General features: G+C 57.0%; 1 protein-coding gene across 1 annotated transcript in view; it reads left to right on the plus strand.

The window, feature by feature from the left end:
* The window catches only part of MYO18B (myosin XVIIIB), an 87,454-nt gene that overhangs the window by 22,419 nt on the left and 42,100 nt on the right, over positions 1-22,935 (plus strand). Inside the window, exons 17-31 of the mRNA XM_064169055.1 lie at positions 883-963; positions 1,230-1,377; positions 2,271-2,430; positions 3,437-3,620; positions 7,011-7,203; positions 7,787-7,896; positions 10,745-10,810; positions 12,447-12,575; positions 13,524-13,667; positions 14,918-15,007; positions 17,427-17,546; positions 17,664-17,772; positions 19,016-19,140; positions 21,172-21,326; positions 22,667-22,790. Of these exons, the coding sequence (XP_064025125.1) occupies positions 883-963; positions 1,230-1,377; positions 2,271-2,430; positions 3,437-3,620; positions 7,011-7,203; positions 7,787-7,896; positions 10,745-10,810; positions 12,447-12,575; positions 13,524-13,667; positions 14,918-15,007; positions 17,427-17,546; positions 17,664-17,772; positions 19,016-19,140; positions 21,172-21,326; positions 22,667-22,790 (1,938 nt within the window). The remainder of the gene's footprint in view (positions 1-882; positions 964-1,229; positions 1,378-2,270; positions 2,431-3,436; positions 3,621-7,010; positions 7,204-7,786; positions 7,897-10,744; positions 10,811-12,446; positions 12,576-13,523; positions 13,668-14,917; positions 15,008-17,426; positions 17,547-17,663; positions 17,773-19,015; positions 19,141-21,171; positions 21,327-22,666; positions 22,791-22,935) is intronic.

Genomic DNA, 22,935 nt, shown 5'->3' on the forward strand with positions numbered 1-22,935 from the left:
TTAGGCTTGCAGGAGTTACTCTGATACCTTCAGCTCTGGGAAAACTGTTGGATTCTCGTGGCTTAAACACTTCACTTGCCCAAGTGCTGCCCACTGGTGATGACTATGTAGTCACTGGACAAGCCTGAGAAGGCAGCAAGCTCACAGAGCTGAGCAGGAGCAGAGCCTACACCATCCTCCTCCTAAGTCATCTCCTCTTGGCTTTCAGATATCAAACCATGTCTAGAGCACAGATCTTGTGAGGAGCAGCTGAGGGAGCTGGGGGTATTCAGCCTCGGAAAAACGAGGCTGAGGGGAGACCTTCTGGCTCTCTACAGCTCCCTTAAAGGAGGTTGAAGCCAGGTGGGGGGTTGGGCTCTCCTCCCAAGGAACAAGTGAATAGGACAAGAAGAAATGGCCTCAAGTTACCTCCAGGGAAGGTTTAGATTGGCCATGAGGAATAATTATAGGCTGGATGTGAGGAGGATGTTGTTGGCAGAGAGAGTGATTGGCATTGGAATGGGCTGCCCAGGGAGGTGGTGGAGTCTCTGTCCCTGGAGGTGTTGAAGCCAATCCTGGCTGGGGCACTTAGTGCCATGGTCTGGTTGCTTGGCCAGAGCTCAGTGCTAGGTTGGGCTGGCTGAGCTTGGAGGTCTCTTCCAACCTGCTTGATTCTATGAGAGGGGTTGTGAAAGCCTGGCCCAAGCTGCCTAGGGCAGTGGTGAAGTCCCCATCCCTGGACGGGTTTCAAAGCCAGAGAGATGTGGTGCTGAGAGCTCTGGTTTAGTGGTGCCCTGGCAGTGCTGGGTTAGTGATTGGACTGGATGAGCTGAAAGGCTCCTTCCAACCAAAGCCATGCTGTGGTCCTCTGACTGAAGTCAGCTTTTGAATCATGTTTTCCAGGAGAATGTTGAGGTGTCTTTTGATCTTCCAGAGCGCTCTCCACTGGCCACGCTGTCCATCATCGACCTGAGCTCCTCACAGGTAACCTGCCCCTCTGGCCACAGTGGGAGTTGGTTGCTCTGCTTGTATTTGAAGCATCCTCTGCCTCAGGAGGGGATCTCAGGGTTGATATCCAGAGTTGCATGATGCCAGGAGGGTGTCCCAACCCTGGTCCAGTTGCTCTAGAAACATGGGCACAGCTGTGGCGGGGGAGCAGGATGGGATCAAGGTGGAAGTACGCTGGTGAGGTGGGTCACACAGGGAGGTGACCAAGGACCTTGTCACCAAGGACCATCTCCTTTGGGCAGCCACAGGTGCTGCCCAGCAGCCCCGGGGCCAATCACAAGGGGCTGCTGTGGATCCTGGATGAGGAGGTTCTGATCCCAGGCTCCGGGGACAGCGCTGCCTTCGACCGCCTCTGCTCCTACTTCACCACGAAGGAACCTGACCAGGAGGGTAAGTTGGGGTCAGCTCAGCTGCCCACCCTTTGGCATCACCATCTGGCTGCAGGTGGAGCAGCTCTCTGGGGTGTTCTCCTGGGGTGAGCTGGGCAGGATGGAATGTAGGGTGGAACTTCACCAAGTTGAATGTGTAAGGAAGAGCAAGTCCCTGCACCAGCGCAGGGGAGGGTTTGATCTGCTGGAAAGCAGCTCTGCAGAGAAGGACCTGGGGGTGCTGGTGGACACCAGGCTGCCCATGAGCCAGCAATGTGTCCTTGTGGCCAAGAGAGCCAATGGCAACCTGGGATGTGTGAAGAAGAGTGTGGCCAGCAGGTCAGAGGAGGTTCCCTTGCCTCTCTACCCTAATGAGGCCACAGCTGGAGTCCTGGGTCCAGTTCTGAGCTCTCTAAGAGAGAATGGAACTACTGGAGAGAGTCCAGTGGAGACTGCAAGGATGTTGAGGGACCTGTGAGGAGGAAAGGCTGAGAGCCCTGGGGCTGTTGAGCCTGGAGAAAGCAGCCTGAGAGGGGATCTGAGCAATGACCAGCAGGAGCTAAGGGACCTGTGGGGGGCAAGAGGATGGGGCCAGACTCTTGTCAATGGTGCCCAGGGACAGGCCAAGGGGCAATGGGCACAAAGTGGAACCCAGGAGCTTCCATCTGAACAGGAGGAGAAACTTTTTAGTGTGAGGGTGCTGAAGGCCTGGAGCAGGCTGCCCAGAGAGGTTGTGGAGTCTCCTTCTCTGCAGAGCTTCCAACCCGCCCTGGCCCTTGTGATGCTGTGCAAGCTGCTGGGGGTGCCCCTGCTTGAGCAGTGGGGTTGGACTGGATGATCTGCAGAGATCCTTTCCAACCCCTACCCCTGCTGGGATTCTGTTATTTGGGTTGTGAGCTGCTGTGGCTGTTGCAGGGGACAGCTGCATCCGGAGGTGTGAGCAGGCTCTGCAGTTTGAGATCTGCCACCAGCTGGGCACTGACCCTGTGCGCTACGACCTGACAGGCTGGGTCAGCAAAGCCAAGTTCAACCTCTCTGCCCAAAATGCCATCCACCTGCTGCACAGCTCCACCAGGTAAGCACAGGGGAGGTGCCATGGTGCCCGGGGTCATCCCTCTGCCTTATGGCATCAGCTGAGGCTGCACAGCTCCATCAGATAAGCACAGGGGAGGTGCCATGGTGCCAGGGGTCATCCTTTTGCCTTATGGCATCAGCTGAGGCTGCACAGCTCCATCAGATAAGCACAGGGGAGGTGCCATGGTGCCCGGGGTCATCCTTCTGCCTTATGGCATCAGCTGAGGCTGCACAGCTCCACCAGGTAAGCACAGGGGAGGTGCCATGGTGCCCGGGGTCATCCTTCTGTCTTATGGCATCAGCTGAGGCTGCAAACCTGTCCCAGCTCCAAGAGGCCTGTTCATGGTGGGGAGGGCCTGTGTGGATCGTCCCAAGAGGGGACCTGCAGCCTGGCTGAGGTCAGAGGAGCTGGAACAGCCTGCCTGGGGGGTTGTGGAGTCTCCCTCTCTGGAGATACTCAAAACCCAGCTGAATGTGTTCCTGTGTGATCTGGTATAGGAGATCCTGCTCTGTCGGGGGGTTGGGCTGGACAAGCCCTATGAGGAGAGGCTGAGGGAGCTGGGGGTGTGCAGCCTGCAGAAGAGGAGGCTCAGGGCAGAGCTCATTGCTGTCTACAACTACCTGAAGGGAGGCTGTAGCCAGGTGGGGTTGATCTCTTCTGCCAGGCACCCAGGGACAGAACAAGGGGACACAGCCTCAAGCTGTGCCAGGGGAGGTCTAGGCTGGATGTTAGGAAGATGACATTCAGTGATTCCATCCTCCACCACCTCCCTGGAGGTGCTCAGGACCAGGTTGGATGAAGCCTTGAGCAACCTGTTCCAGTGGGAACTGTCCCTTCCCTATAGCAAGCAGGGAGTTGGAACTGGACGATCCTTGAGGTCCCTTCCCCCCCAGACTGTTCTAGGACTCAGTGCGTTTGCGTTGGGCGCGCAGTGGGGAGCGGGTTGGGAGCAGAGCTTGCGGCTGCTCTCCCCAGCAAGCCTGAGCCGTCGCTCACTGCCCCCCAGCTCGGCAGTGAAGCAGCTGGTGGAGCCGCGCTGGCAGGCACCGCTGCCCTGCCGCACCCTGGCAGGGCTGGAGGGGCGCTCCCAGGCTGCCCTGCACCGCAACGCCTGCCTGAGGAAGACCTTCGCCAGCAGCTTCGCCGCCGTCAAGAAGAGGTCGGTGTGCGCCCAGCTCAAGCTGCAGGCGGTGAGTGTGGGCGCCAGGAGCCTCTGGGCGGAGGGGTTTGGGGTGCTTTGGGTGCTGGTGGGCACATCCTGGCCTGCATCAGCAATGGTGTGGTCAGCAGGAGCAGGGAGGTCATTCTGCCCCTGTACTCTGCACTGGTTAGACCACACCTTGAGTGCTGTGTTCAGTTCTGGGCCCCCCAGTTTAGGAGGGACATTGAGATGCTTGAGCGTGTCCAGAGAAGGGCGACGAGGCTGGGGAGAGGCCTTGAGCACAGCCCTACGAGGAGAGACTGAGGGAGCTGGGATTGGTTAGCCTGGAGAAGAGGAGGCTCAGGGGAGACCTTATTGCTGTCTGCAACTACCTGAGGGGTGGTTGTGGCCAGGAGGAGGTTGCTCTCTTCTCTCAGGTGGCCAGCACCAGAACGAGAGGACACAGCCTCAGGCTGTGCCAGGGGAGATTTAGGCTGGAGGTGAGGAGAAAGTTCTTCCCTGAGAGAGTCATTGGACACTGGAATGGGCTGCCCGGGGAGGTGGTGGAGTCGCCGTCCCTGGAGCTGTTCAAGGCAGGACTGGATGTGGCACTTGGTGCCATGGTCTGGCCTTGAGCTCTGTGGTAAAGGGTTGGACTTGATGATCTGTGAGGTCTCTTCCAACCCTGATGATACTGTGATACTGTGAAATGGGAAGCCCCCCAGGAGGTTCTGTCTGAACAGGAGGAGTGGTGAGGGTGCAGGTTGCTCAGAGGAGGTTGTGGAGTTGTCTTCTCTGGAGAGCTTCCAAACCCACCTGGGCGTTGTGATGCTGGGCAAGCTGTGTGACCCAACGCCACAACATACAGAAGCTCAGACTAACAGGTGTGTCATTAGATGGATTGAATGTTCCAGGCCAGAACAGAGGCTCCAGCCCTGCTTGAGCTTGCACTCGGTGAGCTCCAGAGGTTCCTTCCTACCTCAACCATGCAGGGATGCTATAACTCCACACTAAGAACCTTGCTTTAGGCACAATCCTCCTTGGCAGGAAGGTCCTCACCCTGCCTGGATGGACACCTCCTGCACCATGGGCCTGGGGTTCACCAGTGCTAGATAGAAGTGGGGTCACTGCCATACAAGGAAGCAATTTTTTTGACACTGAAGGTGGTGAGAGCTTGTTCCAGGTTGCCCAGAGAGGTGGTACTGGTAGAGAGGAGCTGAAGATGAGGCAGCAGTGTGCCCAGGTGGGCAGCAGAGCCAATGGCATCCTGGGCTGGCTCAGGAGCAGTGTGGGCAGCAGGACAAGGGAGGTTCTTTTGCTCCTGTGCTCAGCACTGCTCAGGCCACACCTTGAGTGCTGTGTCCAGTTCTGGGCTCCCGAATTGAAGAGAGATGTTGAGGTGCTGGAAGGTGTCCACAGGAGGGCGACAAAGCTGCTGAGGGGCCTGGAGCACAGCCCTGTGAGGAGAGGCTGAGGGAGCTGGGGGTGTGCAGCCTGCAGCAGAGGAGGCTCAGGGCAGAGCTCATTGCTGTCTACAACTACCTGAAGGGAGGCTGTAGCCAGCTGGGGTTGGTCTCTTCTGCCAGGCAAGCAGCAGCAGAGCAAGGGGACACAGTATGAAGTTGTGCCAGGGAAGGTCTAGGCTGGATGTTAGGAGGAAGTTCCTGGCAGAGAGAGCGATTGGCATTGGAATGGGCTGCCCAGGGAGGTGGTGGAGTTGCCATCCCTGGATGTGTTGAAGCGAAGCCTGGCTGGGGCATTTAGTGCCATGGTCTGGCTGATTGGCCAGGGCTGGGTGCTAGGATGAGCTTGGAGCTCTCTTCCAACCTGCTTGATCCTATGATTCCTGGAGCCATTGCAGGTCAGGCTGCCTGGGGTTCTGAGCAGCCTGCTGTACTTGGAGATGTCCTTGCTGACTACAGGGGGGTTGCACTGGATGAGCATTAAAGATGCCTTCCCACTCAACCAGGCTGTGATTCTATGCTTGCAGCCCCATGTCCCACAGGGCTCTTGGCCCTGGATGCTGTTCTGGTTGTAGGTGGCCAGAAGCCCCCTAGCAGTGCTGTTGCTGAGGGCAGCCATCCCAGACAAGCAAATCCACGAGCAGATTACACGTGCACCTTGCTGGGCCACCACTTAATCCTCTTAAGCACTCAGCCAAGTTGCCTGACCCTTCGTGCTGGGCATGTGCCAAGCTCCTGCTGATCTCAGCCATAATTAGGTGCTTCAGCTCTCCAGAGGAGATGAGACTCAGTCTCTGCAGGCTTTGTGCAAACCTTTTCCCAGGAACTCTCAACCCTGCTAGCTTCTTGTAGCCCAGCAATGGAAGATGTGAGATTTCAGGGAGAAGGTCCTGCTCAGCATCTGTGGCCTGCACTTGGAGCTCACCTCGCTGACCAGGTTCTCAGACACTGGAACAGGCTGCCTGGGGAGGTGGTTGAATCTCTATCCCTGGAGGTGTTGGAATGGCACAGAGATGTGGTGCTGAGGGACATGGTTCTGGAGCCTCTGTTACAAGAGGGCTATGAATGTGCTGGAAGGTGTCCAGAGAAGGGCCATGAAGATGAGCAGAGGGCTGGAGCTGCTCTCCTATGAGGAGAGACTGAGGGAGTTGAGGCTGTTCAGGCTGGAGGAGAAGGCTTCAAGGTGACCTCCTTGTGGCCTTTCAGTATCTGAAGGGGGCTACAGGAAAGCTGAGGAGGGACTTTTTGGGCTGTCAGGTAGTGTAGGAGTGGGGGGAATGGGGCAAAGCTGGAAATGGGTAGGTTCAGACTGGATGTTAGGAAGTTCTTCTTCAGCATGAAGGTGGTGAGAGCCTGGAAGGGCTTGCCCAGGGAGGTGGTGGAAGCCTCATCCCTGGAGGTTATAATCATAGGAGTTATAGACATCTTTTGGATGGAAAAGACCTCAAAGATCATCAAGTCCAACCACTGACCCAACACCACAACATACAGAAGCTCAGACTAACAGGTGTGTCATTAGATGGATTGAATGTTCCAGGCCAGAACAGAGGCTCAGGATCTAACTAGACAATAAAGAACAGGACACTGAGCAGATCACTTTAGTTGTGTTTAAGGCCAGGCTGGGGACAGCCTGATCTAGTGTGAGGTGCCCCTGCCCATGGCATGGGGATTGGAACTGGATGATCCTTGTGGTCTCTTCCAACCCTGACTGATTCTGTGGTTTAGCTCCAGCCTTGGTAGAGACTTAGAGAGGGCTTGGCCTGGGTGATCTGAAAGGGCTTTTCCAACCCAGACCATTCTATGATTGTGTGATGAAGCTGCTGTTCCCAACTTGGGCTTTGAGGTCTCTGAGGGTGGCTCCTTGCCTGCCCACCCTGCTGTGGGTTCACAAGGAGTGTCTCCCATCACCACCACCACCACATGCTGCCCTATTGCCCCCCTCCATCCCCACTGACCTCTGCTTGCTTGCTTGGCAGGATGCTCTCACCAACCTTCTCCGACGATCCCAGCTGCACTTTGTCCACTGCCTCCTGCCTGGCCCAGGGATGGAGGGGCTTGTCCCTCATCCCCCCACAGCACCTGATGCAGCCCCACAGCTGGATGTGCCAACTCTGCGAGCTCAGCTGGAGGGGACCCAGCTCCTGGATGCTCTTCGCCTCCACCGCATTGGTAGGGCTGATCCTCCGCCGCTGCCATGCGCCGTGCCCATGCCACCCACCCATGCTGCTGTGCCCACAGCTCAGCTCTTGCATGCTTCAGGAAGTCCCTGAGGTTTTATTGCTGCTTTTGCCAGGGTTTCCTGCCCACATCCTGCACTGCTACCAGATGGCAGAGCCTGGCATAGTGGCTGGACCTCAACCTCTGGTGGGGTTTTTCCATGCCCTCTTTGAAGTGTCCATGCATCAGGATGGACCTGTACTGACCATGGTCACAGTCCATGCCATGGAGAGAGGGATCTGTGCAGGAGACTCAGGAGCATCTCCTGCGTGGCAGGAACCACTGGGGTGGCATCTGGCCACCTGAAATGTATCTTGGCTGCTTCTCTACTCCTTCCACCTTGCCCTCACTGCAGGGGCTTATCTCCACTCGAGGCAGCTCTCTGGGTTCCCACTGCCTGTGACACCTTTTGCTGTCAGGACATGCCACCCTTTGCAGAACCTCCCACTTCTGTGTCCCTCCCCAGCGTTTCATTACAAGCCACATGCCCCCAGGCTGGCAGAGCCACCACCAATGTCTGTCTGTCTGTCCCTAGGGTATGCAGATCGCCTGCTCCTGACCCAGTTCTGGCGGCGCTTCCAGGTGCTGGCTCCAGACGTGATGAAGAAGCACATCTCTGCCTATGAGGTGCCAAATGAGAGCAAGGTACCTGCTGGGCTGGGGAGCAGAAGCTGAGTGCCCCAAGATGGGTTCTGTCAGTGCTGGAGTGGTTGCTCCCCCAGAGTGGTTTCTTTGGGCTTGCTTTGCAATGAGGAAATTGCCTTCACTAGCAACCTATGGTCTGGTGTTGCCCATCTCTGGTTGTCCTCTCCCCAAACAATCTCACACCAGCATTTCCCTGACCTGGGTGGTTGGAGTGAGGTGGGGCTTGGTCTCTCCCAAGGAGCAAGCAACAGGATGAGAAGAAATGTCCTCAAGTTACCCCAGGGGAGGTTCAGGCTGGACATAAGGAACTACATCCCTGGAGGTGTTGAAGCCAAGCCTCGGTGGGGCACTCAGTGCCATGATCTGGTTGATTGGATAGAGCTGGGTGCAAGGTTGGGCTGGATGAGCTTGGAGGTCTCTTCCAACCTGCCTGATTCTATGATTCTATTTCTTCCCTCTGAGGGTTGTCAAGGCCTGGCCCAGGCTGCCCAGGGGCAGTGGTGGAGTTCTCATGCCTGGAGATGTTTCAAAGCCATGGAGCTGTGGTGCTGAGAGCCATGGCTTAGTGGTGTTCTGGCAGTGCTGTGTTAATAGCTGGATCTGAGGATCTGAGAGGTCTCTCCCAACCAAAACCATTCCATGATTCCCTTACAGTTGCCAGGAGAGGTCCAACCAGAGGGCTGCATCCCGCATGGGTGCAGCATCATGCAGCGCTGGGTTGCAAGGGGTGGCTTTTCATCCTGTTTCTCTTCATCCTCCCCCTGAGCAGGGTGGGACATGTGTTCTGTAGCAGCCAGCAAGCTCAGCAGCCAGCCAAGCTCAGCTCCTCATCCTGCAGTCCCTCTCCCCAGGGGCTCTTTGTGCAGAAGCAGCAGGCGTGGGCTGCATCACCAACGTTATTGACCCGTGGAGAGGACTTGGAGCAATCAGCCTGGGAATGAAGCCTCTCAGTGCTGCTTTTCAGTGCTCAGGAGGAAATGGCTTTGGAAATCTTCTTGTTGAAGGCTGTGCCACTTTCTCCAGAGCTCTGGCTCTGTCTGGTTGGTTTGATTTGGCAGAGCCACGGCACAAACGCTGGGTCTGGAGGGCAGGATCATGGAATCATGGAATGGTTTGGGTTGGAAGGGACCTTCAAAGGTCATCCAGTCCAACCCCTCCTTGCAGTCAGCAGGGACATCTGCAACTAGAGCAGGCTGCTCAGAGCTCCACAGAACCAGGCATGGGGCATTAAGCACCTCTCTGGGCAACCTGGGCCAGGCTCTCATGACCCCTCAGTGTCAAACATTACTTCTCTCCACTCTGAATCTCTCTCTTAGTTTCAAACCATCTCCCTCCTTGTCCTGTCACAACAGACCCTGCTCAAAAGTCTGTCCCCAGCTTTCTTCTAAGTGCTGAAAGGTCACCAGAAGGTTTCTCCAGACTGAATAACACAAACCCTTCCAACCTGGCCTCACAGCAGAGAGCTTCCAGACCTGCCAGCATTGCTGTAGCCTCCTCTGGCCCCGCTCCCTGTGTGTGCTGTGCCGAGGGCTCCACAGCTGAGCCCAGCACAACAAGTGGGGGCTCAACAGTGTGAAGCAGAGGAGCAGAATCTCCTCCCTGCCCCTCCTGCCCGCTCAGGCCATGGTTGGGTCTGGGCTTGGAGACACTTTATGTCCAGCTTTTCACACCCCAGCACCTCCAAGTCCTTTTCCATCCCTTCACCCCCACCCGTTGGTCCAAACCCCCCTGGCACTCCTGTGCTACATCCCCACCTCTGCCTGCTGCGTGCTCAGCTGCTGCTGCTGCAGCTCTGCTGCCTCAAGGTGCTCTTGGGTCCATGCCAAAAGATTTCTCACGTGGGTTTGTCCTTCCTGAAGGAGATGATCCTGCTGGAGGATGTGATATGGAGTGAAGTATTAGCAGAGGATTTCTGTGGCTGTTTCTGGGATTTTCACATCACTCCTTTGTCCAGACAGGGTTTGCTGCCCTGGGGAAATGCTTGATGCTACTGCTGCTGCTGGTTGTTGAGTCCTCACGTTGGTCCAAAGCTCAGAGTAATTGAGTTCAGGCTTCTCCAGCAGCTCAGGACTAATCTCCTGCAAGTCTCTCCGTGGGGGACTCAGCTCTGTGCTGCTGAGCTCGGGAGGAGAGCTTGATGCTTTTCCCCATTGCTTTCAGCTTCATGGGCTGAGCTGTTAGGGAGCACCAAGGGCTCACAGCCAAGCAGCACAGCTGGACCTTGGCTAAATGGTGCTGGGATAGGTTCTTTCTTTCCCTTGAGTAGTCTCCTTCTATGGCCACCTGTGCATTGGGTCCTTCCTGAACAGGAATGGCAGCAACAGGGGGCAAATCTCACAGCTGTAGAAGCTGTAGGTTTCCCTTCCCCATCCTGCCCAAAGCCCCTTCCATGGCAGAAAGCCCTTCTGGCACCATGAGTCAGGGCTGGAGAAGCTGCTTTGAGGCTGCTCTTGGCTGTAGGTTTCCCTTCCCCATCCTGCCCAAAGCCCCTTCCATGGCAGAAAGCCCTTCTGGCACCATGAGTCAGGGCTGGAGAAGCTGCTTTGAGGCTGCTCTTGGCTGTAGTTCTCCCTTCCTCATCCTGCCCAAAGCCCCTTCCCTGGCAGAAAGCCCTTCTGGCACCATGAGTCAGGGCTGGAGAAGCTGCTTTGAGGCTGCTCTTGGGCTGGGTGAGTGCACTTCTGGATGGGGAGGAGGAAAGGAAAGCACAGCTGGGTGCCCATAAGCTGGATGCACCCTTACTACATGCTCATAAGGCCCAGAGGTCTCTGACCCCAGTTTCAGCAGACTCATGCCAGGGTGTAAATGTCTTCTGAGCAGTTCTGTGATGTTCTGGTGTTCTCCACAGGCTATAGAGGAGCTCTTCCAGGCACTGGATCTGGAGAAGAAGAGCGTTGCCATAGGACGTAGCCAGGTATGATGACTCTGATCTCTGCTTCTCAGTTGCTCCCAGTGCACAGCCAGCCCCACACCAGCTGCTCAGAGCATCCCAGACTGGAGAGAAAGCCTCCCCTGCTTCCCATGGCATCTGGGTGGAGTGAGGAACCAAACCCTATCTGGCATACTGTGTCCAGTTCTGGGGCCTCTGATACAAGAAGGACATGGAACTGCTGAAGCAGGGCCAGAGGAGGCCACAAAGATGGTCAGAGGGCTGCAGCACCTCTCCTATATAGACAGGCTGGGAGAGTTGGGACTGTTCAGCCTGCAGGAGAGAAAACTCTGGGAATACCTTAGAGCTGTATTTCAGTATCTGAAGGGAGCCTACAGGAAGGCTGGGGAGGGACTGCTGAGGGGAGCCTGTGGTGAGAGGGCAAAGGGCAATGGTTTGAAACTGGAGCAGAGGAGATTTAGGCTGGACATGAGGAGGAAGTTCTTTACAGATCAGATGGTGAAACACTGGAACAGGTAACCCAGAGGTGTGATTGAGACCTCATCCCTGAAGACATTCAAGATGAGACTTGGTGGGGCCCTGAGCAGCCTGTTTAAGGTGGATCTTGTAGAGTAAGGTTCTAGGTTGGACTTGGTGAGCCTGAGAGGCTTTGCCAACCTGCATGGTTCTGTGATTCCACCCCACTTCAAATCCTGGAAGGCTGCTCTGAGCTATCCTCAGAGCTTTCTCTTCTCAAATGATGTGTATAGTTCTGGTTTCCCTGTTCCCAACTCCTTTGCTGCTCTCTATACCTGTGCTGGCACTGCCCCCACCCGGGGAGGTGACTCTGCTGCCTTTGTAGTGGGTGGGATGTGGCCAATGGCCCAAGGGAAGAGCTTTGAGGACTTGAAGCTACTTGATGGTTGATGCCTGGGCTCACAATGGCCAGGTGGGTTTGGAAGCTCTGCAGAGAAGGAGACTCCACAACCTCTCTGGGCAGCCTGCTCCAGGCCTCCAGCACCCTGATAACAACGAATTTTCTCCTCCTATTCAGATGGAACCTCCTTGGGTTCCAGTTTGTGCCAGTTGCCCCTTGTCCTGTCACTGGTCACCACTGAGAGGAGTCTGGCAGAAAGGAGGAGTGAGAGGAGGCAGAGGCAGAGCAAATGCCCAACATGCAGAGTGCAGTCGCTAGATCCAACAGGACAATCGCCACCTGTGCTCCCAGGCTGCCACTGGGACCTGCACCAGGCTGCCACTGGGACCTGCACACACACAACCCATTTTGGTGATGCTCCAGGAGCAGGAGATGCAGGGATGGGTGGAAAGTGCTCTCTGGGACGTGCAGCCACCCTGCTGCAGGTCCTGGGGGCAGGATGGAGCTGTGATGTAGGAGGGAGCTGTGACACAGGTCATTCTTGCTGACCCATGAGCATCCCCAGGGTGATTGGTGCCAGGGCCACCTTCCTGGCATGCAGCAGATGTGTGCAATGTGGGTTTGGCCAGGTAGGGTTGGAATCGTTTCCTAGCCCAGTGCTTTGAGCTGGCCCCAAGGACCTTTGGTCTCCTGCAGATCTCAGGGGAGGCTGCCAGGTCTTAGGCAGGAATGTGTCCTGCTGGCTGCAGGCAGGTTTCAGACCCTGTCCTGTTCCCTGCTATAACCTCTGTTGCTTGCTGCCAGGTTTTCCTGAAGCCAGGAGTCATCTCCAGGCTAGAGAAGCAACGTGACAAGCTGATAGCCAGGAACATGATCCTGCTCCAGGCTGCCTGCAAAGGCTTCCTCAGCCGCCAGAAGTTCAAGAGGTTGAAGGTATCAATCCCACAGGCCATGGACACCCTGTGCCCACCAAATGCCAGCCCCTGTGCTGTTGCTGTGGGGGCTCAGTGCTGCTGCTGCTGCTGCGGGGGCGGCTCAGTGCTGCTGCTGCTGCTGCGGGGCCTCAGTGCTGCTGCTGCTGCGGGGCCTCAGTGCTGCTGCTGCTGCGGGGCCTCAGTGCTGCTGCTGCTGCGGGGCCTCAGTGCTGCTGCTGCTGCAGGGGCGGCTCAGTGCTGCTGCTGCTGCTGCGGGGGCTCAGTGCTGCTGCTGCTGCAGGGGCGGCTCAGTGCTGCTGCTGCTGCTGCGGGGGCGGCTCAGTGCTGCTGCTGCTGCTGCGGGGGCGGCTCAGTGCTGCTGCTGCTGCTGCGGGGGCGGCTCAGTGCTGCTGCTGCTGCTGCGGGGGCGGCTCAGTGCTGCTGCTGCTGCTGCGGGGGCTCAGTGCTGCTGCTGCTGCTGCGGGGGCTCAGTGCTGCTGCTGCTGCTGCGGGGGCTCAGTGCTGCTGCTGCTGCTGCGGGGGCGGCTCAGTGCTGCTGCTGCTGCTGCGGGGCCTCAGTGCTGCTGCTGCTGCTGCAGGGGCTCAGTGCTGCTGCTGCTGCTGCGGGGGCTCAGTGCTGCTGCTGCTGCTGCGGGGGCGGCTCAGTGCTGCTGCTGCAGGGCCTCAGTGCTGCTGCTGCGGGGGGCTCAGTGCCTCAGTGCTGCTGTGGCACAGCCCACAGCATCCACGTTGCAGCTTCTTTTGAGCAGAAAAGATTGCCCCTTTGAAGGGTCCCCACCTTGCCATGCCCCGTGGGCAGAGACACCAGATGCCATGATGCCATCTCCTGAAGTGCAGAGCTCCTCCACCACCTCATCCCTCCCCAGCCCAGTGCCCCAGCAAGGTCCTTCCTCATGGGCTTGCTCATGGCTGGGGGAGGGACACTGCTGGCTGTGTCTCCCTGCAGGTCCAGCGCCTTGCTGTCCGCTGCATCCAGAAGAACCTGGTGGTCTTCCAGTTGGTCAGGCACTGGTCCTGGTGGCAGCTGCTGAGCCGTGTGAGACCTCTGCTCAGTGTTAACCTGGCAGATGAGCAGCTCCATGCCAAAGAAGTATGCTCCAAGGGATAGGAGGGGATGGGATAACAGAGTGGGATGGCTGGGGAGTGCTGGTGTGGGATGGGATGGGCTGGGATGCTTTAGGGGCTCTGCCTGGTGGATCAGCCCCATTGAAAGCCTCTTCTGCCAGGGCAGAAATGTTTTTCTGATCACCCAGAAGTCACCATCTCCATTTTTGGTTTGGTTTTTTTTTTTTTTTTTGCCCTGAGTAATGTGTTGTGCAGAGATGTGGAGGGAGAAGCAGCTCCCCTCCTTCCTTAGAGAGACAGAAGCAAATGCACCACGTCCCTGTGTCCAGAAGCCCTACCCCAGGGCTGTGGCAGCCCTGCTGCCCTGCCTGTGCCCCCCCAGGAGCTTGCTGAGGCTGGATTCACCGCACCCAGCCCCGTGGGGACAGGTGTTCCACATCCTTTGGTGAGATGATGGCTAATGAGCAGCCAAACTCATCCTCGGCACAGGGAACTCTGCTCTTTGCTGTCCCCAGAGCTCTGCTGGCTGCCAGCTGTGCTCCACCGCTAATAGGGGACATTAATGGGTGTTTTCTGACCCAGAAACGCCACCTCTGGCCCTTCTACACCCTCTGAGACCTGCAGCAAATTCTCAGTCTGCCTTCCCCGGAGTCCTGCTCCTCCTCTTGCCTTAGTGAGGGCTTAACAAGATGTTTGCAGGCTGGTTCAGCCGAAAATAAAAGCTGCCCAAGCCTCTGTGTCTCCCTCCAAACCCACCCGGGAACCATCAGGCCCCATCACCCCTTAACCCCTGGTTTTATCACAGCTCTGCACGTCCTGCTTCTGCTCAGCGTTGGGACATCAAAGCAGGACCAGGCTCCGCTGAGCAGCTCCTTCAGGCTGCCTACAAAAGCATCACAGCAAACAACTTTCCTCTCTGATAACCTTACCCAGGGCCCCAGGAATGCTCCGTGAGCAGATCTGGGGACTTTTAGCTGCTTCATCCCAAGCCTTTGAGGGGGTGGTTGTTCCTTCTGGTGCAACTGTGCCCTGGTACACAGCAGGGCTGAGGATTCCATTCGATGGAGTTCACGTCAGGAGCTGCAGCCCCAGCAATTTGCAGCCTTCAAAGCTGCCTGGTGAATGGCCTTAATAAGGCAGCCACGTCTCTCCTGCTTATTTTGAGCAGAAAAGGAGGTGCTTGGGTCGTTGGTTTGGGGGGGGTGGTGTATTTTTCACAGCTAAAGCAGGCATGCTGGAGCTCTCCATGGACCTTTCCTTTGCAATCTGCCCTAGGAGGAGCTGGCGGCGCTGAGAAAGAAGCTGGAGAAATCTGAGCAGGCTTGCAGCGAGCTCAGGCAGAACACAGAGAAGCTGGAGAGCAAGGTAGAACCGCCCACACCCCCCCTCCAGGGCCCAAAATTCCTCTGCTGGAATTGGTTGGGTTGGAAAAGGAGCTGTTGGGGCAGGGTGTGAAAGTAAAAGCACAGAACCAGACTGGGGTGGGTGGGAAGGGGACCTGAGAGCTCAGCCAGTTCCAGCCCTCTGCACTCAGCAGGGTCACCTTCAGCTAGAGCAGGTTGCTGAGAGCCCCAAACAAGCTGAGCTGGGGAGGTTCCAGGGATGTTCTGATAGCAGTATAACAGCAGGGTGCAGCCACCAACCATAGAATGGTTTAGGTTGGAAGGGACCTCAAAGCCATAGGCAGGGACATCTCCTGCTAGAACAGGTCACTCAAGGCCAACTTGGCTTTGAACACCTCCAGGGAGGGAGCAGCCACAACCATCCCAGCAGGAGAAGCTGAGGGTTGGATGGGGGCAAGAGTGACTGCAGGCAGCTGTGGCCCTCCAGGCAGGACCCAGAGAAGCTCTGGTGCCCCATGGCAGCACCCAGGGTCAGCATCTCTGCAGGGGATCCTTGCTGGATGAGATCCCACTGGCCAGAGCAGTGGTGGGATCTGCTCCATCTGCACCCAGAGAGCAGCCAGGATGCACTGGGGATGGGCTGTGGTTTGGGGTGTCCCCAGGGAAAGCCTCATGTCCCCTCCAGCAAGGAGGGATGTCACCTCCTGCTGGCAGCAGCGTGTGAGGCTGGAAGGTGGCCCCGTGAGTGTCATCCCTTCTGCTGACACAGGCTGTAATTTGAGTGGGGAATGCCACACAGCCGGCTCATGTTCTCCCCGAGCTCTCAGGAGCACGCTTGCCAACCCCTGCTGACACCAGGAGAGGCTGAGCTCCGCGGGATGAATGCTGATGGCAAGGAGACAGCGTGCAGGAGGAGTGTTCTGCCTGTCCCCTGCCTCTCAGCACGATCAGAGTCTCCTGCTTGGAGAGCACCTTGAGAGCACTGCCCTGAGCAGCCTTTTCCAGTGCATGATAATGCTTTGAGGGAGGAAACTGCTCCTCATGTGCAACCTAAACCTTGGGGGCAACTTGAGGCTATTTCCTCTGACTCACAGGATCATAGAATCAGGCAGGGTTGGAAGGGACCACAAGGAGCAGCCAGTTCCAACCCCACTGCCATGCCCAGGGACACCCTACCCTAGAGCAGGCTGCACACAGCCTCAGCCAGCCTGGCCTGAAACACCTCCAGCCATGGGGCCTCAACCACCTCCCTGGGCAACCCATTCCAGCCTCTCACCACTCTCATGCTGAAGAACTTCATCCTAGCATCCAGTCTGAATCTGCCCATTTTCATCTTTGCTCCATTCCCCCCAGTCCTGTCACTCCCTGACAGGCTAAAAAGTCCCTCCCCAGCTTTTTTGTAGCCCCCTTCAGATCCTGGAAGGCCACAAGAAGGTCACCTTGAAGCCTTCTCCACTCCAGTCTGCACAGCCCCAACTCTTTCAGTCTGTGCTCACAGCAGAGCTGCTGCAGCCCTCTGAGCATCCTCCTGGCCCTGCTCTGGACACACTCCAGCATCTCCACATCCCTCTTGTCCCAGGGGCTCCAGGAACTGGATGCAGGACTCCAGGTGGGGTCTCAGCAGAGCAGAGGGGGAGAATCACCTCCCTGGCCCTGCTGGCCACACTTCTGCTGCTGCAGCCCAGGCTCTGCTTGGCTTTCTGGGCTGCAAGTGCACACTGCTGGCTCCTGTTGAGCTTCTCCTCCAGCAGCACCCCCAGCTCCCTCTCCTCAGGGCTGCTCTCCAGCCACTCCCTGCCCAGCCTGCATTTGTGCTTGGCATTGCCTCAACCCAGCTGCAGAACCTTGCAACTTGATCTTGTTGAAGATCCTGAGGTTGGCTTGTGCCCACCTCTGCAGCCTGTCCAGGTCCCTCTGGATGGATCTCTGTCCTCCAGCCTGGCTGCTGCACCACACAGCTTGGTGTGGGCAGCAAACTTGCTGAGGCTGCACTCAATGCCACAGGTTGGAAAGGACCTCAAAGCTCATCCAGCTCTAGCCCCTCACCATAGACAGGGACACTCCCTCTACAACAGGTCACTCAAGGCCTCATCCAGCTTCAGCTGTGGAGTCATATCAACTGTGGAGTTGAACTTGTTGGATACCACAAGGAGATGGTGCAGGGTGGCTGCAAAGTGCCTTAAAATGTCATTGGATGGAGGAAGAGGAGCACTGGGAGCCTGTTGGCACCAGCTGCTGGCAGCACAGCCATCGCAGGCAGCCACACTGGGCACTGCCTGGCTTCCCACTGGTGGTACTGGTGGGTGCTGATGTGCACTTAGCACATAGCCTAAGCAGAGGCATCTGTCAGGGGGCAGTGGTGAGGGCATTCGGGTTGCTGAAAGGTGACTGGCCACTCCCTGAGCATGGTGGTGCCCAGACTGACTCCTGCTGACCTCCAGATCATCGACCTGACGACAGAGCTGTCAGATGAGAGGTACAAAGGTGATGTCACCTGCCAGGCCCTGGATGGGGAGCGGGCAGAGAGGCTGCGAGGTGCCCGTGAGCTGCAGGAGCTGCAGGTAGGAGAGCCCTGAACCCACGCTGGTGGCAGTGCCACCCTCTCAACACAGCCTCACTGCACCTGAGTGCCCTGGGGGTGGGTAGAGCTACTCCTTTCCTCCCCTGGGTTTCTCCAGAGCAAACATGACCAAGTGCAGAAGAAACTGGAGTCAGTGGAAAAGCAACTGGAGGAGGCCCAGCAGCTGGTTCAGTTGCGTGAGATGAAGATAAGTGGCTCTGGAGGAGGTAGGAATTGTCTCTAAGGGTGGTGGTGGGGATGCATGTTCTGGGCACATGCATTGACCTGTGGGGCTCCAAAGCTTGTTGCAATAGGTAGAGGTCTGAACCCCCCAAGAAATGCATGTTGTGGGCACCTGCATTGACCTGAGGTCTGGACCCCCCAAGAAATGCATGCTGCAGGCTCCTGAGTTGACCTGTGGAGCTCCAAAGCTTGTTGCAATGAGTAGAGGTCTGAACCACCCAAGAAATGCATGTTGTGGGCACCTGCATTGACCTGAGGTCTGGACCCCCCAAGAAATGCATGCTGCAGGCTCCTGAGTTGACCTGTGGAGCTCCAAAGCTTGTTGCAATGAGTAGAGGTCTGAACCACCCAAGAAATGCATGTTGTGGGCACCTGCATTGACCTGAGGTCTGGACCCCCCAAGAAATGCATGCTGCAGGCTCCTGAGTTGACCTGTGGAGCTCCAAAGCTTGTTGCAATGAGTAGAGGTCTGAACCACCCAAGAAATGCATGTTGTGGGCACCTGCATTGACCTGAGGTCTGAACCCCCCCAAGAAATGCATGTTGTGGGCACCTGGGTTGACCTGTGGGGCTCCAAAGCTTGTTGCAATGGGTAGAGGTCTGAACCCCCCACGAAACGCTGCTCCCTCAGTCCATGGTCATCCCAGCATGGTTTTGGTCCCTCTGTTGCTCCTTTGCTAGGAGGGATGGGGATGCAGGCAGGGAATCAAGCAAGGTTTCTGCCAGAGGGTGTTGCTGGCACTCCTGGCAGCTCGTAGTGTGCTTGAAGCATGCTCTGGAGTGCTGGGGAAGCTGCTGAGACACAAGTGGGCTGGGGTGGGATGGGATGAGCATGCCTGCTGTGCTTGGGGTTGGGGTACACGCTAGGATGCGAAGAGCAATTTCTTCCCCTTGAGGGTTGCCAAGGCCTGGCCCAGGATGCCCAGGCCAGTGATGGAGTCTTCATCCCTGAAGGGGTTTCAAAGCCACATAGATGTGGTGCTGAGGGCCATGGTGCAGTGGCACCAGTGGCAGTGCTGGGCTAATAGTTGGACTCAGTGACCTCCAAGGTCTCTTCCAACCGAAAGAGCTCCACAGTTGTGTGTGAGCTGGGCCAGCTGCACCTTACCAGCTCAGTACTGGTGCTCACGATGTGCAGGAGCTGTGGTGTCAGTGAGCATTGACACATCTGCCCCTGGCACGGCCTGAGCACCCACCCAGCCCCTCTGGGTGTCTGTGCCTCGGCAGAGGACGAGTGGCAGGTGCGGTTTGACTGCGCGCAGACGGAGATCTCCTTCCTGCGGAAGAGGCTGGCACAGCTGGAGGAGCGCCTGGAGTCTGAGCTGGGAGCCAAGGCAGGGCTGGAGCAAAAGGCAAGCTGCTGGTTTTGTGGGACAGGAGGGGTCAGGGACTCCCCAGGGGCACGCTGAAGGGCCAGGGATGTTACTGAAGCTGGAGGTCCTCTCTTTGTGGTGCTGGCCAGGTGAAGCATCCCAGGGCTGGGGCTCAGAAACGCAGCTGCTTGCTGCTGCTGCTGTTGCTCTCACTGAGCAGCTTGAAAAGTCACTTCCATCGAATCACAGAACTCTTTGGGTTGGAAAAACCCTCTAAGATCATTTGAGGCCAACCCTCAACCCAACACCACCATGGCCGTTGAACTATATCCCAAAGTGCCATGGCCACGCACCACTTGGACACCTCCAGGGATGGTGACTCCACCACCTCCCTGGGGAACTTATTCCAATACCTAAATGATGCCAAAATTCAACCTTGGTCAAGCCCAGGAGTGAGCATGGGCTTGGGAAGCTCTAGGGTGGGGAGGAAGTTAGTGGTGGGTCTTGATGTTCTTGGCTTGTGCTTGCACCATCATCACTGGAACAAGTTGCCTGGAGAGGTTGTGGATGCTCCCTCCCTGAAGGTATCCAAGGCCAGGTTGGATGAGCCCAGTGGGAAGTGTCCCTGCCCATGGCAGGGGGCTGGAACTGGATGATCTTGAAGGTCCCTTCCAATCCATTTTACAGTTCCATCATCTGTCCCACAAAGAGCTGCTGAGGCAAAGGGCTGGCAGTTGCCAAGCTTTGGCATCAGGAGGGAAAAAGCCCAAGTGCCTGGAGGCAGGACACCTCCCAGGAGGAAGAGCTGAAGAAATGAGAGTTATTCATGGCCCATTAAAGAGTAATCAGAGAAGCAGCCCAGGCTGAGGAGCCTGAGTAAAGCCAAGCAGCCCATTTGCTTCCCGAGAGCTGCTCTGGAATTACAGGCTTCATTAACGCCAGAGCTTTGCTTAGTTAAAGTCAGTCCTTAATGAGAGCATCCTCTGGCTGCTCGGAGCTCTGCCTCTGGCCCTCTCCAAAAAAACCCCGTGTGAATTCTCGGAGCAGTCAACTCCTTGGCTCCAGGAATGGGATCAGGCATCCACCCTTGGAGCTGACTGAGCAGGAGGGGTGGGGTGGGGTGAGGTGGCATGGGATGGGGTGGGATGGTGTAGGGTAGGGTGAGGTGGTGTAGAGTGGGATGGTGTAAAGTGGGATGGGGTGGGATCAGATGGTGTAGGGTGGGGTGGAGTGGGATGGGATGGTGTAGGGTGGGATGGTGTAGGATGGGATGGGGTCGGGTGGGATAGGATGGTGTAGGGTGGGATGAGGTCTGGTGGGATGGGATGGGACAGTGTAGGCTGCGGCTGCGGTGGTATAGGGTGGGATGAGATGGGATGGGATGGTGTAGGGTGGGGTGGGATGGTGTAGAGGTTAGAGAGGGTAGTGTAGGATGGGATGGTGTAGGATGGAAGGGGATGGTATAGGGTGGGATGAGATGGTATGGAATGGTGTAGGGCAGGATGGGATGGTGTAGGGTGGGGTGGTGTAGGATGGGAGGGGAGGGGATGGTGTAGGGTTGGATGGGATGGTGTAGGGTGGGGTGGTGTAGGATGGGAGGGGAGGGGATGGTGTAGGGTTGGATGGGATGGTATGGGATGGTGTAGGGTGGGGTGGTGTAGGATGGGAGGGGAGGGGATGGTGTAGGGTTGGATGGGATGGTATGGGATGGTGTAGGGTGGGGTGGTGTAGGATGGAAGGGGAAGGGATGGTATGGGCTGGTGTAGAGGTGGGAGGGGATGGTGTAGGGTGGGATGAGGTGGTATGGGATGGTGTAGGGCGGGATGGGATGGTGTAGGGTGGGATGGGATGGCATGGGATGGTGTAGGGCAGGATGGGGTGGTTTAGAGTGGGGTGTGATGCTGCCAGCAGACTTGGAGCATAAGGGCTCCAGGCACCCTTGTTAGAAGGAAGATCCCCAAGTGCACCATTCCCTGGTGCTGGAGAGGGGTCAAGCCCCAGACAGGGAGTGGCTGTAGGGTCCCTGTGCTGCAGGGCTCCTTCACAGCTCGCTGTCGCCTCTCCCCACAGCTGGCCGAGGCGCAAGCAGGCTGGGAGGCAGCCAGGAAGGCGCTGCAGCAGCTGCGGCGGCGGTGCCGGCGCCTGCTGTGTGAGCTGGAGGACGCTCGAGTGCAGGCTGAGAACCTGCAGACCCGCGGCCACGAGCTGGAGAAGAGGCAAAAGAAGTAAGACTGGTGGGGACAGCTGTGAGGGAAGGGGACAGGGATGCCTGAGGTGGCTTTGAGTGAGGAGCTGCTGGAAGAGCCACGGCTTTCATCTGTCTTGGGTGCTGGAGGTTGCACCAAGCCAGGAGGTTCCTTTTTACATCTCCTTGCTGTGGGACTGTAAAATGCTTCCAGAATGGGATAATTCCCGATGTAATTGAAGGCAGAAGAAGGGGGAATGGCCTCGAGCTGAGGCTGGGGAGGTTTGGATTGGATATTAGGAAGAAGGTTTTCATGGAGAGAGTGGTCGGGGAGTGGAATGAGCTGCCCAGGGAGGTGATGGAGTCACCCAGCCTGGCTGTGTTTCAGGGTGGTTTGGATGTGGTGCTTGCAGCTATGGTTGAAGGTGAATCTTGTAGAGTAGGGTTCTAGGTTGGACTTGGTGATCCTGAGGGGCTTTGCCAACCTGCATGGTTCTCTGTGTGTGATTCTGTGTAACAGCCTCAAGTTGTGCCAGGGGAGGTTCAGGTTGGACATGAGGAACAATTTCTTCAAGGAAAGGGTCATCAAAGATGGGAACAGTCTGCTCAAGGGGGTGGTGGAGTCCCCATCCCTGGAGGTGGATGTGGTGCTGGGAGTGGTGGAGTCCCCATCCCTGGAGGTGCTGAAGCAAAGCCTGGATGAGACAATCAGTGCCATGGTCTGGTTAATTGGCCAGGGCTGGGTGCTAGGTTGGCCTGGCTGAGCTTGGAGGTCTCTTCCAACCTGCTTGATTCTATGATGTGGTTTAGTGGCAGTGGCTTAGCAGTGGTGGTGGTGGTGGATTGTGAGCTCTGGGTGAGCAGTTGGGTTTGATCATCTCAGAGGTCTCTTCTAGCCTCAATGATTCCATGGTAACACTTGGTGGCATCTTGGAGAGGGCTGCCTGGTTCCCAGCTCACTGAGTGTTGGGGCACCCTCATGCTCAAGCTTTGATGTGCCCTTGTTGCATGTGAGAAGAGACCAATCCCCCTCCCCCCACCTGGCTCCAGCCTCCTTTCAGGGAGTCTTGGAGGGTGATGAGGTCTCCTCTCAGCCTCCTCTTCTGAAGACTAAACAACTCAAGTTCTCTCAACTGGTCCTCACCAGGCTTGTGTCAGAGCCCTTCAGCAACGTGGCTGCCCTTCACTTGTGTGGAGTGACTGGGGGGGCACAAAATGCTGGCAGCCAGGAGCACTTGGGAAGCCAAACACCAGGAGGGGTTGGTGTGCTGCTGCCTGAGGCTGTCTCCCTGCCCTTCTGCCGTTGCCCTCGAGCAGAAGGCTGCTGTGCTGCCATTGCAAATCATCTCAGGTGGGGGCTGACATTTGTCTGCTCTCCAGATTCGACCTGCAGTTAGCCCAAGCCCTGGGGGAATCTGCCTTTGAGAAGAGCCTCCGTGAAAAAGTGTCACAGGAGAACACCAGCATCCGCTGGGAGATGGGCAAACTGCAGCAGAGCTTGGAGGTAAGATGGGGTCATCCCTCTTTGACACCAGCTCTTGGAGCCAAGCTCTGATCAGTCCCAGCAGAGGCCACCAGGAAAATCCCAGCAAGGTGGTTCCCATCTCTTGTAGCACAGCTCTAGGGCCTCCCTAAGGTATTTCAGCACT

The sequence above is a fragment of the Pogoniulus pusillus genome, chromosome 30, assembly GCF_015220805.1.
Source record: "Pogoniulus pusillus isolate bPogPus1 chromosome 30, bPogPus1.pri, whole genome shotgun sequence".
In the NCBI taxonomy this organism is placed as follows: Eukaryota; Metazoa; Chordata; class Aves; order Piciformes; family Lybiidae; genus Pogoniulus; species Pogoniulus pusillus.